The 19,163-nt window shown below is 32.8% G+C and overlaps 4 protein-coding genes across 4 annotated transcripts; 1 reads left to right on the forward strand and 3 right to left on the reverse strand.

Moving 5' to 3' along the window:
* The first annotated feature begins 75 nt into the window (after window positions 1-75).
* LOC130636670 (uncharacterized) lies at window positions 76-2,287 on the forward strand. Its single transcript, XM_057446465.1, has 2 exons — window positions 76-1,490; window positions 1,944-2,287. Exons 1-2 carry the CDS (start codon window positions 926-928, stop codon window positions 2,285-2,287), a joined length of 909 nt encoding a protein of 302 aa, XP_057302448.1. The 5' UTR covers window positions 76-925.
* A 196-nt stretch (window positions 2,288-2,483) lies between these two features.
* Window positions 2,484-3,032, reverse strand: LOC130637015 (lysophosphatidic acid receptor 3-like). The gene has a single exon (XM_057446870.1). The coding sequence runs from the start codon at window positions 3,030-3,032 to the stop codon at window positions 2,484-2,486; it is 549 nt and encodes a 182-aa protein (XP_057302853.1).
* A 2,728-nt stretch (window positions 3,033-5,760) lies between these two features.
* LOC130636671 (uncharacterized) lies at window positions 5,761-9,534 on the reverse strand. Its single transcript, XM_057446466.1, has 3 exons — window positions 9,309-9,534; window positions 7,707-8,256; window positions 5,761-7,231 (listed from the first exon to the last, which is right to left on the reverse strand). The coding sequence occupies exons 2-3, from the start codon at window positions 8,230-8,232 to the stop codon at window positions 6,969-6,971; spliced, it is 789 nt and encodes a 262-aa protein (XP_057302449.1). The 5' UTR covers window positions 8,233-8,256; window positions 9,309-9,534; the 3' UTR covers window positions 5,761-6,968.
* A 4,300-nt stretch (window positions 9,535-13,834) lies between these two features.
* On the reverse strand, window positions 13,835-17,256 carry LOC130635479 (uncharacterized). The gene is made up of 3 exons (XM_057444812.1): window positions 16,654-17,256; window positions 16,067-16,267; window positions 13,835-15,498 (listed from the first exon to the last, which is right to left on the reverse strand). The coding sequence occupies exons 1-3, from the start codon at window positions 17,137-17,139 to the stop codon at window positions 15,088-15,090; spliced, it is 1,098 nt and encodes a 365-aa protein (XP_057300795.1). The 5' UTR covers window positions 17,140-17,256; the 3' UTR covers window positions 13,835-15,087.
* Window positions 17,257-19,163: the final 1,907 nt, after the last annotated feature.

The following is a 19,163-nucleotide window of genomic DNA, read 5'->3' on the forward strand; positions in this document are numbered from 1 at the left end:
CCGAAATATCAAAATAATTATAGTATAATAATTTTTTCGCTCTATGTATAGTTTACATACTAAGCATCATAAAACTCGCTAAAGAAAAATCTTAACTTAATCGGATGTAAAGCTGCAGAGGCACCTCTAACGTAATAGGATTAAGAACAGTCTTCTCTAATAATTGAAAATACATACCTTTTGCTTTACGATTCTAATATGACTCCCTTTTCATATTAAGATGCAAATATGACTCCCCTTTCAATTTCACATGCAAATATGACTCCCTTTTTTATTCAAGATGCAAATCTGAATATAGTAAGACGTTGGATTAATCACGTGTCCAAAATAATGTACAGAATGGTGTTGAAAGTTTCAAGTTGTAAGGGTAATCCTATCCAAAGTGATTATAATTTCCCGAATATAAGGGTTTCATAATCATATTAGTTTTTAGTGGAATTTCAAAGTATTAGCCCTATCTGTGAAGTATGTGACCTAAAAATTAACTGACTGGTGCCTAATAGATAAATATGGGAACTCAGTAAGAATCATAACCATGCGGTATAGTAAAAAAGAGTTATTTAAAAGAAAACGACAGGAAGTGCTGAATCTGTTCACCACCACCCCTCCCCGTCTCCCAGAACGAACTGGAGGATAATGAATTTGCACTAGAATATTAAACAACTGTGTCGAATCTCATATGCTTAAGGTATGGCCCGCGGCGCACGTATTTTTTACAACTGAATTGTAGGCTAACAATTTAATTATCGCTTTTGTTTGTAACGTATAGCTTTTTATAACTTTTTTTCAGATTGTTAACAGGTGACAAACGAAAGAAATGGCATTTTAGTGGAATTAAAATAAATGTTTTTTCTTATTCTCAAGAGAACTTTTTTCATAAATATTGAACAAACAACCAAGTAATATATTTTTGCCACTACTTATAATGGTACCATTATCGCATAAGATCGTGAACGGCGGTTTGGCGGTATTGATCGTAATATTGCATATAACCATCATCACTGTTGTCTCATCAAAACCAAATCTTCGCAAGATTAGGTCTCACAAATACATTATCCACTTGTGCTGCGGTCACATTATGATAGCTGGAGGAATTCTAATTGGTTTCATAACAGTGACAGATTTGTTTACACCTGTCTCATATTTGCACATCAATCTTGGTCTGATAGCATTGACCTTGGATCGTTTCCTTACTATACAGTTTCCATTCAGATATTCCAATTGGAGGAAGGAGAATTATATTTTGGCTCTCCTTTGGTTTGCAACTGTTATGGCAACAGTATATGTTTTTTTAACGAAACCGTCAACAGAAGAAAAAGCGTCAACACAAAACAATGACAATACCATGATTATGTTCGTAATTGTCACAGCTGTTGTCATCTTTATTCTGACACTTTCCAATGCGTTACTATTTCATACTGCTAGGAAACAGTTATATAGCATTAAAAAAATGGAGATTGCGTTGAAAACAACAGAACCCAAAGCAACAGGTGAAAAAGTTTTAGACATTTTATTTCGATAAAAAAACAACATTATATTTGCTTGCAGAAGGGAAATCAATTGTATCAAAACATCAGTGGTTTAAAATAGATACCTTTCCCGAAATATTTGAATGTTTTTATTTTGAATTAATATCCAAAAATAATATTTATCCTAATAAAAAGTAGTTTGTGCAAAAAAACAGAGATGGAGAATTAACTGTTGTGGAAGGTTTTTGTTATTTTGCACTAATATTTTTAAAATTTTAGAGTTTATCTTTTTATCAAGTGGGTTTATACTTTCTGGCACAAAATTTAAAAAACAGATGCGATACATCTTGGAGGAAAGAATATTCTTTCCTCCAAGGATACATAAAGCAAAATATAACATCAAGGCAATTATTTTGTGATATCATGTTGAAAAAAATTTATTTTACAATTTGTGATTTATTTTACAATTTATAGATTCATCGGCAAGAAACGCATCATCCAGTGCTTCAACACGTAAACAGCAAGTGAAAGAAATCAGACAGTTTTATATCTGTTTTGGTTTTGTTCTGACATATGTCTTGGCATGGTCTCCTCCAGTAATAACAAAGTTTATTCACCTCGCATTTAATATCAAGGCGTCTCATATGACTTTTGCATGGATGATTACTTTTACAAATCTGAATTCTCTTTCCGATGGACTGATTTTTATCGGGTTAAACAAAAGTTTAAGGAATGTGTGTCAATCAATTTTCTACAAGATGAAGGGGAAGCCAAACACACACAGCTTCAGTGACACAAGTAGCACTTCACATAAGTAACAGTATCTTTGGGATAGCATTACCAATGTATTATTTTAATTGCTGCATAGAATATATTTGCGTTTTGGGATTTGGGGTATTCAAGAATTCTTATTTTTCGTGGTTGGCTTGCAACGATCTATATAAAACATCGCCAGCTTCTGTTTAAATCTTTTTTTGCTTATATTATCAAATGTTTTTATTTTCATGGCAGATGTTAAAAAAAGTTTGATATTTTGTTTCTCAATTGAGGAGTACCCATAATGCATATTATTGGATCTAATACACAGTTACAAAATGTGAAGACGTGCGTCCAAGGTAAAATATAATTTTTCACGAACATATCACTTAATATATTGGAAATCACTTCCGCAATAATACCAGGTATAAAACATAGAATAAACGCACAAATAATCACAGTTATCTCCTTAAAGGAACGCTTGAAACAAGTTTGTCTATTTTCATTCCGTCTGATGTACTTGTAGATCGTTCTTTGTACACATAAAATAAAAGAGATCAGCATGAAGTATAGAACACACCATGTAAGAACGTATATTTTAATAAATTCGGGAAAAATATAACCAATCACAACAGACAAAATTACGCATAATACCCATGTTATGACTGTAACCTTCTCGATTATTTTACTATTCGTTCGTTTTTTGTGTGAAAATGGTTTTGAGATAGCAAGGTGCAAGTCGACAGTAATGGCGGTAATAGTTGTTAGTGACATAGTCGTAAACATAAATCCAAACACGATTTGCATTTTTCTTATCTCGCATTTTTCGTTTAGCGATTTCGTGAGACGGACAATTGATGACGGAAGGACAAATAACATGTACAGGAAATCTGACAACGACAATAACACGTAAAGTGTTTTTACCGCGTGTGTTGCTTTCACAGTAACAGCGAACAAAAATAGTCCATTGGTTGCGATTCCAAGAAATCCAACGATTATAGCAAAAACCTCTAAAACAAAGAAATTACTTTCCACTGATACGAGCTGCAAGATTTCATAAGGCGTATCAACGCATGCAAATTTGCTTGTGCTGTTGCTGTGGTCCATTTTTCATTCGTTGATTTTCTAGACTGAAAAATTGCTTTTCAAAGATAAAAAGCAATATTTTTTATTGCTATCTTTAACACCTCTTCTTTAGTTCACCTCCACATAAGAAATATATAGCTCATTTGAAATAACTTATCAAAAAAATTATTTCCAGCACACAAATGACTTTCTTCTTGATCAATAGATCTATTTTTCCAGCTGTCTGCGAATTTAAACATTATTTAATATTGTACCAATGGACAACAATTTCCATGATATTTTAGATTTTCATTCAAAAATAACATAATATACTGTCAGGTCCTGTTATATTGAACTTTCAATGGATCAGACAAAAAGTTCAAGAGCGCGAATTTGATAACGAGATTTCACTAGAAGAAAATTTGGGGATGGTGGGGTTTTTAAATTTTTCCGCGAGTTACAGTGTATCACCCAAAAAAAAGAATGTCAAAAGAAAGCCTCTAAGATCCCAAAAGCAGAATAAGATGAAATGAAATGATAACCAAAAAGAATTACCAACCGCAGTGGAAGTAAGAAAAAACATTAAAATCACTGTAGTCCTGTTCTTTTTAAGTTTTCAGTGGATAAGAAATTCCATTTCTTGCAACTCATTATTTCTCCACATTTATCAGCATTTAACATTTATCAGCATTTGTTGAAATTGTATACTTGTCTTATTGTGGCTTGCTCCTGGATAGAATTTTTCAAGGTATGTATGCAAACAATTGTTTGTGCTGATAATTTTCCAAAAATACACACTTCTTAAACGTTTCTTATGTTTTTTTTAAAACTTTTCTATTGCAGCAGTGACCATTGACCTTTACAAATCAGAATGGTGCTTGTACCCAGCTGGTTCACTCCGTTAGCTTGAAAGCATCAGAAAGTTATTTAGCACGCGTGATAGCTTTTCCTTTTATTTAATTGCTATCTATTGAAATGTTTAGACTCTGTTTTGACGAAAACCATCGCAACATTTTAAACTTTTTCTCACTCTCTTAATGTTTGCTTTTTGGAACAAATGTCTTCCACAAAGCTTTTAAACTTTTTTTAATTCATGTTGAAATTGTATTGGGCCAGATTCCATTCTTTATGAAAGAACATTTATTTGATAGGACTCTCTCGATTTCAATTTTCATTTGAAATTTTTATAATAAGTTTTCCTTTCGCCCTTTTCATGGGCTTGTTTCTATGAGCGACATGCGGATCGAGGACGACGAGTGTATGGTATCTTTTGAAATTCCTTCACTGTGCATAAATGTACTGATAAAGGATATATTATGCAACACCAGGGAATAACTGCTAAATGATGATGAGTAAGAGAACAAAACATGCATCCCTATTGACAAACTAATGTCCTTGATCAAAGTTGTGCTTAAAAAATCATGGTATTTATTTTACGATAACGGTGTGGATATTGGTGATCGAACTTTTTCTGTAGTAGTTAAAGAAGATGATAAAGCGGGAAGCAAACATGATATTTGTTGATTGCTGTCAAGTTGAATAAATCAAAAAAGAAAATGTAAAATTTACCCGAGATGGGTAAACGCGAGAGACATATTTGAACAGAATGATGCGCAATATGTGACAAAATCTCACGTAAGGAGATACTATATACGTAAATTTTTTTCGTAAACTTGTGAAAGTATTTACTTACACGTGAATGCAGCGTTCAGGTTTTAAAAACGTTTTTTGTCTGCAAAGGTTTAGAAGTTGAAGAAGTTGACTCGTCTTAACTTTTAAAGCAACCTCGTCCCCAGGGTCTTGTGGCCCCTGAGCCGTTTTTACGGAGTAACTTATCAACAAGGCAAAATGTTACGGAGTAACTTATCAACAAGGCAAAACTTATCAACAAGGCAAAAGCTGTCAAAATACAAACATTTCAGCCTAAAAAAGAAATTACAATGCGCATGCCCTAATGCTAAATTCTAGTAGCTACGCCCAAGCATGCTTTTTTAATGGAAAGCGGTATTGAGCTGAATTTACTCGAGAACAAAATGGATCAATTCCGAAACAAGAATAATACCAACTCCGTCCCCAGGGAGCTTTTTCTCTTTCTGACAATCTCGCCGTCTGAGATTGTCAGAAAGAGAAAAAGAGCCCTAGGGAGGAGGTTAGAATAATACTTTTATTTGATTGGTTATTCTAGTTTTTATTATATCTATATTTTTTTTCGTTTGCATCCGCGAGAAAAATAAACATGATTTCAACTTTCAGTTTTTTCCTAAGAAATCACAATTGTCCATTTCGATCCTTTTCTATTCTTAGGTGGAAATCCGCAGATGGTTGTATCAGCTACCATTATGATGAGACTTTGACAACCAATTACAACTCCATTTAAATGAAGCGGGTTTTTTTAATATAAAAGAAATTATCTTGGGATAAAATTATAGTATTTTCTAAGCAGATTAGCTCTGAGTCAGATTTCTGACAAGTAATCAGGCTCGCATAGCCAAACACTTGTGAGATCTTGGATTTTGAGGTGCATTTGCTGGTGCAATCTTAGATAATATCTCGTGAAAAATGTGTTTAAAATTTTTGTGTATGAATTTTACGAGTTACGAAGAGACTGAAAACGCCAATTTGACTTGTGACCGTCACGCCTTTACTCCTAATCCTTCAGTTTTTGGCATGATGTAGCTCAGATAAAAAATAAATAAAAATAAATAAAAATAATGTCGAGAAAATTGTTGTTTTCTTATTTCCATTTCATACGCCTGTTTTACAACAGCTGCGTTTTTTCACGAAAATAAAACACAAACCAAAAATGAAAGAAAAATAAAACGCTAATTAGTCGTAAGAAGGACATCTCCTGCACGAAAATATAAAAAAGCAGCATTTATCAACCTAGTTCCCAGGGCGTCTTGTATCTTTTCTTACATCAGAAAGGTGATATAAACATCTCGTCGTCCCGATATAAAAAAGACAACAGGAGCTGGGAACGAGGTTAAGCATTAATAATCATTCTGCAGATTCATGCATGGAACGCCGTTAGTGCATTAAACCTTCAACTCTTTCGGTTAAAAAAGCATTTCATACCATCAGAAAGACTAATTTGTGTACATCAAGAACAATTTTTTCATCTCCTTGTATAGGACACATGATTAGGAGAAGAATTTCTTTTTATACAACACCTACAAAATATCCCCCGTCCTACCCCTTTGCAAAGCGCAAATATTTTGCTACTTCATGTTTTAATTTGTCAACAGTAGCATCAAGTCTATGATTTGTTACTTTAGGTGTTTCGTGTCATAATAGTACATAAAACCTTTATAAATATATTCAACTTCGTGAAAAATTAGAGATTAAATTATTTTTTAAAAATGTGTGTATAGATTAATAGCTACTTGTGTTTCCCTTTAAAACTCAAATTTTCGAATTAGAACTAAGGGAAGAAATTTTATCAAACATTGCCAACTATTTTATTACCCGCAAAATGTAATCCTTAGGGTACTTCTACAATCTGCACCCTGCACAAGAAACTGACAAATAATAGATAGCTTTTCCTTTCATCAACTAAACATTGCTAAAAGAATAACATTAGAAAAACGGTTAACGTGGAAATATTTGGTGCTGGTGAAAATTTCATTTGTAAACAGTTGAATGACGCAACAGCGTTTTTTCTTTACATCTCAAACAGTCTTAACATGTATTTGTTGGTTCAGTTTTTCGGGTTCTTAAAAACTCATAATACACTTGACATTCTTTTACACACGACTGTACTTCTAATGGGTAATCGTCCAAGTTTTCAAAATTTTGTAGCTGCTGGACATCATGCTTGGTAAATCCTGAGCTTTTGAGTGCGCTGTCATGCCAACCATTCCAAACATCCCAATCCAGTATTGGACCAGGTTCCCATTTCAACATATTTTCATCAAATGGAAGATTTGTGACTTTGCAGTAGGCTGAAATAGAGAAAGAAATAGAAGAGTTATAAATAAAGTAAAATTTAAAATATTTATATATACAAATTGTGATGATTGGACCATAATGATTGACTTTTCCATTTGTGTATAACTTTGTCACAAATGTGAGAGTTTGCGCTAAGTTTAGATTAGCTGTATTTCAAAAGAAATTCCATGAATATCCTTATCATGAACTTAATTTCATTTAACCCCAAACTAGTTTCAAATCAATTATTATGTGTAACAATCTATGACTCAAATGAAACAGGTTTGGTCAAAGCTTGTCTTCCTTGCCAATAATAGTTGCAGTGTTTACTTTATCAATGTTACAAAATTAACAATTCCAAAGCATGTACTCTTAATTTTTAGAACAACAAAAGACTACCAATGTGACCTCTTTGCTTCGTTAGTCCAAATTCCCTCCGTCAAACCTAATTTTTGTTAAATAAATTAAAGTTGACCGGAGCAAAGTTACCTTCCATTGTTTCAGCCGGGTTCGCCAACAAATCATCTGCATCAATAATCACCGGTTGCTGGTCTAACCGGTTTATAATGAACTGATACAAATCATACATTTGCTTAAATCCAGCTTCGACTGGATCGAAAAAATCCCATCCGGTTAGTTGTGTATTTACCGACGCTTTATACAAACTGACAACTGTTTTTTTAGGATTTCGGATCAAAAATGTGTGTTGAAAGTTTTTCAGTTCGTCCTTTAGCATTTCATCAAAATGATTCTCGATAGCGTACGCCATGTCCTTTGAAAATATGACCTCTATACCGTCGAATTCCTTGGTCAGTTTTTTACATGTATCCAAGTATGATGCTTTCAAATCTACCGGACTACTTTCGTATCTGCAACTTTGTCGTTCCGGACCGAAATAGTAACTTCTTGAATAGGGTTCATGAAATATCTTGGAGTGATTGATTTCCATTATTGATCGTTCAAATGCTGTTGAGATACACCGAGGTGCAGTCCACAAAAAAACCTTCTTTGTCATATTGCTACCAGGATTTGTCGCACTCTATAACGAATGATGAAACTAGTATAATAAGAATTTATATATAATTAAAAATAAAGAATAACATATAAGCAATGTATTTATATTACAAATAGATCTAAACACTTCGGCGAACGTATGTAAAAATGTAGTTACTGCGTCATCGCTAGGCGAAATATTCCGCGCGGCACGGAATAATCAATGATTGCAAGTAGCGAAAATTTCCGACATTCAAAGATAGAAATCAATGCTACTTTTAAATGATGAAACTTCTCTGCGCTTGGCATATATCGCCTAGCGGAAATGAGCTATAACACTGTTGTTACCACATGGTACCATTCACTGTTACAACACCGTTATATAAGTTTCCAGTTTTAAGTTGAATATTTTTACGTATATTCTACATGTAGTAATTAAAGAAGTCAAATTGATTTTATTTTACTGTCGAATTATACCTTGGAGGAAAGAATACGTATTCTTTCCTCCAAGATTATACCAATAAAAACATTACTACTGGAGTATAATGACGCTGAACAAAAAGAAGTCAGAACAAAGTGACGACAGGTGGTGATGATTTTATGCGACAAGATACTTGATTCTTTTACTATTATAACTAGCGTTATTTATAAGTATTATAATTATTTTTTTTATAACTATTTTAACAAATTTTTAGTTAACCTTAGAATTAAACCTTAAAATACTCGATATTATTCAAGAATTCGTCATAGTTGGCTATTTTTGCGTCTCTCAAACAGTTAATGAAGAAGCAGTCCTATAAACCTCCAGACGTGTAATTTTTCAACAGGATTGTTGTCGATAGCTTCTTTATAAAGACAAGAGTGAGTGAGCGCAATTTAGACGCATGACTGCGTGCTGCTGAAAGTTTAGTATCCGAAGTTTTTATTGTTCAAAAAAGCGACCATAAAATAATGTTGTCTTAAAATTTCTATCGATGATTGTAAACTCTGACTCATTTATACAAATCTCTTGTGAACAAAGATTTGACAATATAAAAAAACAGACCTTGTTATGACGATTTTTTCTGATCCGGAACGAAGTATAGACAATAATGTTACCTTTAATATCTTATCTTCCTTCTTTTTTTTACCTTTTCTTTCCTTTTGCTTTTTCTTGTGTGTCACGGGTTAAAAAATGGCGCAGATTAACTGTACTGTTATTTTTAAAATAGATTTTTACTATTAAATTGACGTTTTCATATTTAATGTGAGAAAATATAGTCAAGCTTTTCATTGCGAAAACACGTCCGCCTGAACCAGATGGTGCCGTTTTTGTTTTTACTTTTTCCTCAACTTATCACCCTTCTTCGCAGATAATAAGAATACTATATATTGGTATTTTTTAAAGGACAGAAAGAGAGAGAGAGAGAGAGAGAGATTTCCAAAACACGCTTATTGCCTGTAAATTAAAATACATCTTAATGTAATGTTTAGCCAAAACTTTTACTAACTTTTAGGAACTGGTAACGAAATGTAAATAGTATCTGCGGAGGAGGACTCAATATAACCATATGTTCGAAAAAAATATGTGCATAGTAAAAATATTTTTAATTGCAAATTATTTCTCTTAGTCATCATAAAGAAAATTGAACGAACATGCAGAGAACTCTTTTCCTTTTTCATTTTTTTGTTTGTTTCATATCCTTTACATCCGCGTAGTTAACTTTATAAAATAATAATTCTATAGGCCAGATGTAAATAAAACACATATAGCAAGAAATCACGAAAACTAAACGGTATCTTCACTTATACACATCTGTTTTTTGCTTCGTGAATGGAACTTTTACTAAAGAAGATTAAAGAAAGGAAAAAGAAAAAATCCCTGCAAAAAATTACGTTTAATTTCATCGCGTAGCATACTTTAAATACTATACAGCTGCAGTGATAGAAGGGAAAGTCTAGTTAACTTTATTTCAGGGCCATTTTCCATGACGGATAACGATTCAGGTGCATAGAAACCCTGAGGACGAAGACGGACTTAAACCTTTACGGTTTAGACAATAATCTCCAATTGCACATTTTTTTCTCTCGGCAAACTTCATTAATTAAGGTCCACAGTATCCAGGCTAAACACTACCAGGAGCCTCTGTGAGTAGTATTTTAGGAGCCAGAACATTTTGCTGGTAATTAAAATGTTGAGTGCAAAGGTTGTGTTAATTAATCACGGAGACTTATCGGGTAAGAAATGTTGTGCCGTTAAGCTGATGACCCTGCCTGTTTTTGTCTATCTAGCCATAGAGGTACCTAGCTATAGAATCGCTAATGGCTAGCTACCAGAACATCAGAAAGGCAGAAGATACTGTTTTAATAACGGTTGGTCAACGGAACTTGGATTGTAGGAGGCCCTTAACTCTGTTTTTACCGGCATAAATTTAGATAGCTATGTTGAATAAACAAGATTTCAATGGTTACAAACTTTTACAAAATTAGAAAGTAAAAGCCGGTCCAGGCCTTGCAGTTAGCTATGTCTTGCAGTTGGTTATATCTTGAAGTTAGTTATATCTTGAAGTTAGTTATATCTTGCAGTTGGCTATATCTTGCAGTTAGTTATATCTTGCAGTTAGTTATATCTTGCAGTTAGTTATATCTTCCAGTTAGTTAGATCTTGCAGTTGGTTATATCTTGAAGTTAGTTATATCTTGCAGTTGGCTATATCTTGCAGTTAGTTATATCTTGCAGTTAGCTATGTCTTGCAGTTAGTTATATCTTGCAGTTAGTTATATCTTGCAATTAGTTATATCTTGCAGTTGGGTATACCTTGCAGTTAGTTATGTCTTGCAGTTAGTTATATCTTGCAGTTTGTTATATCTTGCAGTTAGCTATGTCTTGCAGTTGGTTATATCTTGAAGTTAGTTATATCTTGAAGTTAGTTATATCTTGCAGTTAGTTATATCTTGCAGTTAGTTATATCTTGCAGTTAGGTATATCTTGCAGTTAGTTAGATCTTGCAGTTGGTTATATCTTGCAGTTGTCTATATCTTGCAGTTAGTTATATCTTGCAGTTAGCTATGTCTTGCAGTTAGTTATATCTTGCAGTTAGTTATATCTTGCAGTTAGTTATATCTTGCAGTTAGTTATATCTTGCAATTAGTTATATCTTGCAGTTGGTTATATCTCGCAGTTAGTTATATCTTGCAGTTGGTTATATCTCGCAGTTAGTTATATCTTGCTGTTAGTTATATCTTGCAGTTAGTTATATCTCGCAGTTAGTTATATCTTGCAGTTGGTTATATCTCGCAGTTAGTTATATCTTGCAGTTAGTTATATCTTGCAGTTAGTTATATCTCGCAGTTAGTTATATCTTGCAGTTGGTTATATCTCGCAGTTAGTTATATCTTGCAGTTAGTTATATCTTGCAGTTAGTTATATCTTGCAGTTAGTTATATTTTGCAGTTGGTTATATCTCGCAGTTAGTTATATCTTGCAGTTAGTTATGTCTTGCAGTTAGTTATATCTTGCAGTTTGTTATATCTTGCAGTTAGCTATGTCTTGCAGTTGGTTATATCTTGAAGTTAGTTATATCTTGAAGTTAGTTATATCTTGCAGTTGGCTATATCTTGCAGTTAGTTATATCTTGCAGTTAGCTATGTCTTGCAGTTAGTTATATCTTGCAGTTAGTTATATCTTGCAGTTAGTTATATCTTGCAGTTAGTTATATCTTGCAGTTAGTTATATCTTGCAGTTAGTTATATCTTGCAGTTAGTTATATCTTGCAGTTAGTTATATCTTGCAGTTAGTTATATCTTGCAGTTAGTTAGATCTTGCAGTTGGTTATATCTTGCAGTTGGCTATATCTTGCAGTTAGTTATATCTTGCAGTTAGCTATGTCTTGCAGTTAGTTATATCTTGCAGTTAGTTATATCTTGCAGTTAGTTATATCTTGCAGTTAGTTATATCTTGCAGTTAGTTATATCTTGCAGTTAGTTATATCTTGCAGTTGGCTATATCTTGCAGTTAGTTATATCTTGCAGTTAGTTATATCTTGCAGTTGGTTATATCTCGCAGTTAGTTATATCTTGCAGTTAGTTATATCTTGCAATTAGTTATATCTTGCAGTTAGTTATATCTTGCAGTTGGTTATATTTTGCAGTTAGTTATATCTTGCAGTTAGTTATATCTTGCAGTTAGTTATATCTTGCAGTTGGTTATATCTCGCAGTTAGTTATATCTTGCAGTTAGTTATGTCTTGCAGTTAGTTATATCTTGCAGTTTGTTATATCTTGCAATTAGTTATATCTTGCAGTTGGCTATATCTTGCAGTTAGTTATATCTTGCAGTTAGTTATGTCTTGCAGTTAGTTATATCTTGCAGTTAGTTATATCTTGCAATTAGTTATATCTTGCAGTTGGCTATATCTTGCAGTTAGTTATATCTTGCAGTTAGTTATATCTTGCAGTTAGTTATATCTCGCAGTTGGTTATATCTTGCAGTTAGTTATATCTTGCAGTTAGTTATATCTTGCAGTTGGTTATATCTTGCAGTTGGTTATATCTCGCAGTTAGTTATATCTTGCAGTTAGTTATATCTTGCAATTAGTTATATCTTGCAGTTAGTTATATCTTGCAGTTGGTTATATTTTGCAGTTGGTTATATCTTGCAATTAGTTATATCTTGCAGTTGGCTATATCTTGCAGTTAGTTATATCTTGCAGTTAGTTATGTCTTGCAGTTAGTTATATCTTGCAGTTAGTTATATCTTGCAATTAGTTATATCTTGCAGTTGGCTATATCTTGCAGTTAGTTATATCTTGCAGTTAGTTATATCTTGCAGTTAGTTATATCTCGCAGTTGGTTATATCTTGCAGTTAGTTATATCTTGCAGTTAGTTATATCTTGCAGTTAGTTATATCTTGCAGTTGGTTATATCTTGCAGTTGGTTATATCTCGCAGTTAGTTATATCTTGCAGTTAGTTATATCTTGCAATTAGTTATATCTTGCAGTTAGTTATATCTTGCAGTTGGTTATATTTTGCAGTTGGTTATATCTTGCAATTAGTTATATCTTGCAGTTGGTTATATCTCGCAGTTAGTTATATCTTGCAGTTAGTTATATCTTGCAGTTAGTTATATCTTGCAGTTAGTTATATCTCGCAGTTGGCTATATCTTGCAGTGAGTTATATCTTGCAGTTAGTTATATCTTGTAGTTGGTTATATTTTGCAGTTAGTTATATCTTGCAGTTGGCTATATCTTGCTGTTAGTTATATCTTGCAGTTAGTTATATCTTGCAGTTGGTTATATCTTGCAGTTAGTTATATCTTGCAGTTGGTTATATCTCGCAGTTAGTTATATCTTGCAGTTAGTTATGTCTTGCAGTTAGTTATATCTTGCAGTTAGTTATATCTTGCAGTTAGTTATATCTTGCAATTAGTTATATCTTGCAGTTGGCTATATTTTGCAGTTAGTTATATCTTGCAGTTAGTTATATCTTGTAGTTGGTTATATTTTGCAGTTAGTTATATCTTGCAGTTAGTTATATCTTGCAGTTGGTTATATCGTGCGTTTGGCTATCTCTTGCAGTGTCTGATTTTCTTTGATTTTGAAGAAGTATTTTCCCATTCTTCACGTACTAATAATCATTCAATAATATAAAAAAAACATTTGGCTTGTATCGCTTGATTATTCTACTAAGAACTAAATGTTATGTGATAAAAAACATATAATTGTCACTAAGTTATGACATAATTTGTCAGAAGAAGACAGGACAGGACAGGGATTTTCAAAAACATGTTGTTTCGCAATTTTAAGTTTTAAATGATTTACCCGCATAATACAACAGTCTTTTTTTCAAACACTTATGAATAATGTATCAATCAAGTTTATTTTTCACACAAGTTGTAGGAATGTATGTTTGGCTTATTCTCGGGGGAAATGATCCTACTCGTGCATTTATAATATAAAGACAGCTCTCATGCGTGTTCCCCTCGGCGTAGTTACTCGTATAGTCTTTATTACCCTGCACTCACTTTCCCAAAAACTATTTATTTGCATTGATTGGCAAGTGTCGTTTTTTTCCTACGATGTTGAACAGGCCCGGTTTTGAAAGAAAGAGGAAGGAAGAAATGCTCTACTTTTTTGCTGAAATAGTTAGCATAGTTAGTTGGTTAATAGATGGCTACGGCTGATTATAGTTGGCTATAGTTGGATAATAGTTGGCTGCGGTTAGCTATAGTTGACTACAGTTTGCTATAGTTGGCTATAGTTGGCTACAGGTAGCTATAGTTGGTTATAATTGGCTTTAGTTAGCTATAGTTGGCTATAGTTAGCTATAGTTGGCTATAGTTGGCGAAAATTGGCTATAGCTGGATAATAGTTAAAAAATAGTTGGCTACGGTTGGCTATAGTTGGCTATATTATAAAAGTTGAAGAAAAAAATTCAGTGTCTTTTTACATTCTATAATTTTAATCGTGCTCATTTTCATTCAAACATATGGTTCTGCATTTCGCAGATAACTTTGTTGCCAGTTTGTCGCGGAAAGAAACATGTTATTATGCTTACCGATAAAATAACAGTTATGAGTGTTTCAAGTGATGGTTAAAGAAGAACTTGTGCAAATAACCCATTGGTGAGGACAATCATTAGAAATATTTATATTACAAAAAATACACAATATAATATACAATATAATATAACGATATAAAATAATTAGATATTTCTTACCGACACATCAGAATTACTTTCGCTAAAAATTTTCAGAAAATGCAATGCACAACATCAAAAGCAAAAAAGTAACTTTTAGAAACATGATATTATTTTTTTACATTATTAAGATACTGCAACCAAAAGTCTCTTTACTTTCAAAGCATTAAAAATAATTTGAATTTATATTACAAAAAAAATCACTCATCAATTAAACCAACCACTAGTTTTCTCGCTCCTTGATAACTCATTCGTCCATGTTGCACTAACAAATCATCCAGAACTATCAAATCTCCCTTTTCCCACTGAATTCCGACAGCTAATTTCCATTGAGCAATTCGATGCTGTTGTATAAACCCCAACTCCATTTCTTCACCATCACCATAAGTCATATGAAAAGGCAATTCTTCTGTTTTTAATTCAGGTTGATCATAAAAATCTGGATGATTAAAATAAAACGAATTGTGCATTGCTGGTATTTGATTGAACCAGATTTTTTCATTTGTTTCTGGATGTGTTATAAAAGCATCACCAATATGCCAACTTGTTAAGGTACCATCTGAATGCCATTTCCATTCGCTGTTTAAAGACTTCAGAACTTCTTCTGCACACTAAAAAAAAGAATACAGAGATTATTATTCGCCTAGAAAGTTGCAAAAGAGAAGTGTTTTAAAAGAAGGTAAAAGAATGTAAGTGAGTAACTCAAGCATCATAAAAATAAAACAGAACGATCACAGTGGAACAAAATATTGTTCTCTGTGTTAACAATATGAAATAAGAGAATTTAGCTATCATGTTCAGCGCCTTATTCTGTACATTGTGTACATTTTAACCATTTTACCTGATCACAATATTTAAAGAACTTAATATCCATGGACACCCTAACTACCAAATTAATATAATTTACAGAATCATATTAATAAGTTTTAAGTTCAGTAAAGAATTCATCAATTAAAGCAAAGGAAACAGAACACTTCCTAGCCCAAACTTTGTTGGCTCTAAGTGAAAACATTTTGAGAAGATCGTATCAGTAAAAAAATTAAGGCTGACGAAATTCACAAATTATTTTTAGGCCGATGAAGCTGTGACAAAATTTTAAGGTCACGAAACTTTGAGGCAACAAAATATTAAAGCCGAAAAAATTTAAGCCCAAAAGTTTGATTCGTTAAAGTAGGTTACCTCTTTTGAATCAGTCTCAAATATTGACTGCCATGACATATAATCCGAATTCTCACGAGTTCCATAATTCCTAATATATCGGATTTTTTTTTCATCCACCTTTTTGACAAATATTGGATCAAGCTCTCTCAATAATTCCCTGTTGAAACAAATCGGAGTTTCTCCATCAATTGCTGAAGGGGTGATGCAGCAGAACATTATCTAAAGAATCTATATTATAATACCCGTATGCGTCTGTCTATCACGCAAAATGGTACCGCAAGTAGCTAGATGCACGCAATGCGATATAAAAAGAACGGGCGAACCCGTGGATTTTTCCACAGGCTACCAAATAGTTTGTAATAAGTAGCTATGATACGCCACAACGAGACTACACCAGAACGACTAGAAGTAGCTAGATATAGAACAAAAAAAAGAAAGTAAATAACAATAAATAAAATGCAATAAACACTAACATCAACAACAGCAATGAATAACAACAAATCAAAGCCAACCTTCGTTTTGACTGCTCGTGTTAATAAAGAGACAACAGACCCTGAGAAGGTTAATAGCTACACAACAATGCACAACAATAACAAAAGGTTTACCTTTTTGGGGAACCATTTGACGTACGACATCTCATTATGCAAATCAATACTAATTTCCTTGGGTTCGTTACTTGCTTCATACACTTTATCAACTAAGGTATCCCTGCTGGCGATACCACCTACGTATGGCATCATTTTAAAACCTGTGCCTTTAACTATTCGATTAAAGTCGTGTTCGTTCTCGATTGGAAGACCTTTAAATAATATCGCGCTGCTGCTTTGCAGATTAGCGTCTATGTATTCTCGTACTGCGGTAGCAACTTTACTTTTGTCACCTTTGAAGTGAACAGCTTTTAGGTTTGGGTTGTGTCTGTAGCTTAAAAATTCTGGCATATCTTTATGAGAAGAGCCTGGCAGAAACTTCCGACCATTGATGCGTGAACCATGTTGCTTAAGACTTGTGTTGAACTCTACTGGCACAAAAGATGCAAGTCGCTTAAACACTGTCTGTAATTTAACTCGATTAAGTTGTGCTTGGCGAAACATAACTTTCCCTTGTCCTCTAATACTGGAATTGCTAGACAATGAGAAAAAAAAAATTGTATAACATATGTAGCTATAGATGCTATAAGATGATATTAAACCACTGAACAGAAGCAAAAATATTACAATTAAATTTCAAAGAGAGGTTTTTAAAAGCAACACACATGGGTCACTTAATCGATTTTTGTCACTTTTATCACTCCCACAAGGTAGCACAAATCAATTTTTGTGTTTTGTAATTCTTTGTCAATAATGCCTTTCAAGAATATACTGGCCTTATCGCTGAAGAATACCATTAATTGATTGTCTAATAATGTCGGGAATTACTTATCGAGAATGTGTTCGTTTTATTCTTTGTTAAAATATAATAAATCGGCCGTTTTGGCGGGAAGTTCTACGGCGTATTACTGATTTAGGAGTCCTATACGGGGGTGTATTTGATTTAGTTAATTGTGCAGAAAAAATGCTGACATTAATAATTAATTATTTTAACTGGCACAGGAAAAGAGAATGAAAAACATGAAAGTAGTAAAATGAATTCAAATTTGTAAACACCGCTTTTATGAAACCTAAGTAGCACGTAAAAAGCAATAAAAACAAAACTATTTTCGTTTTTTTTTTTGTTTTTTAAAACAAAATTTAGCCTGTTAAAACTCGTTGTTCAAAATACAAATCTAGCTTCAGTAAATTCCAGGTCACTTAAAAGATAACAAACGACCGTTATAGCTTGGTACAAGCGAAACCAACCGAACATAAAATAATAATGCAAAACGATTAATTTGTAAACATAATAAGTTTTTGTAACTTGTGCGACGGAGTAGTCTGTTATAACACTAAAAAAACTTTTAAAGTTCTACCATAAAGAACAATAACTCTTTTTTTTTTTTTGAATTCCCATGACTTTTCATGATTATTGAAGAAAATTCCATAAGTTATTTAAAAATGTTTTGCAAATTGAACTAGAATGTTTAACAGCATACTGTTGCTATGACTTACAAAACACAATTAACGTTGCGTTTTTTGCGAGCGTTATTACACGGTAGCCGAGAAAAATTGCACAATTTTAAATATCGTGAACATTCGACATTTTTGAACTTCCTAAACAGAAACCTTTTGCTTAAATCGGACCTTTCACATTGAGTGATAAAGGTATACGGCAAATTGTAATTAATTGTGTTTACGTACTTCTATGGTGATAACAAGCTTTACTAATAATAGTGTAACCCTTATCTTTAGGCTTTTCAATGTATCTTATCTTCATTTGTAATTTAAGTGCATCTAACGTAAAAGACGTAAATTATTCGAACAACAACGTTAATTAACACAAGACTCGAAAAAGAGTACAAACGTTTACCATCAACTACCGCTGGAGTTATCAATGCTCCTTTTATTAGCTATTAGCTTTTATACCTGTTGCTGGACGAGTGAGAAATTTTCTCAACAAAACTTTGTACCGTCTAGGTATGGCGTCTTTTAAATTGAGCTGGTAAAAATATTTGATGAGGAACTAAGATTGTTTATTTATTTGTGTATTAGCATTTAGTTTAACATTGTGGTAACGTCTAATTTTTAAATATTGTTTTTCTTAGGACTCTAATTTAGGTGAACATTAACACTGGTTATAGGATAAAATTCAAGAAGATTCCACTCTCTTTTTTATTCGCTGAAAAAAAACAAATGCTGCTGACGCAAGTCCATCAGTTTCTTCTAGCAGATTAACGCAGAACAAAGAGCTGTGTTTTTTATCTCCCTTAAAAAAACACCGCTAAAAATTCAACAAAACTTTCTTTTTACCATTGTCTACATTACCATAGAAAAAAGCTACTAATGAAGCTTGTTTGAAGGAAATTTGTTTACACTGTTTTCAAAAATATCCTATTGAAGAGTTGCGACAAAATTCCGATGTTTATTAAAATATTTCTAGTGACAATGATGATTTATCTCCTGCTTAACAGTGTCAATGATTGTTTATTTTTCGTTTTGGTGATTCATAGATTGGTCTTGGGTTTGTTTAATTCTCGTCTTCA

The sequence above is a fragment of the Hydractinia symbiolongicarpus genome, chromosome 3, assembly GCF_029227915.1.
Source record: "Hydractinia symbiolongicarpus strain clone_291-10 chromosome 3, HSymV2.1, whole genome shotgun sequence".
Lineage (NCBI taxonomy): Eukaryota > Metazoa > Cnidaria > Hydrozoa > Anthoathecata > Hydractiniidae > Hydractinia > Hydractinia symbiolongicarpus.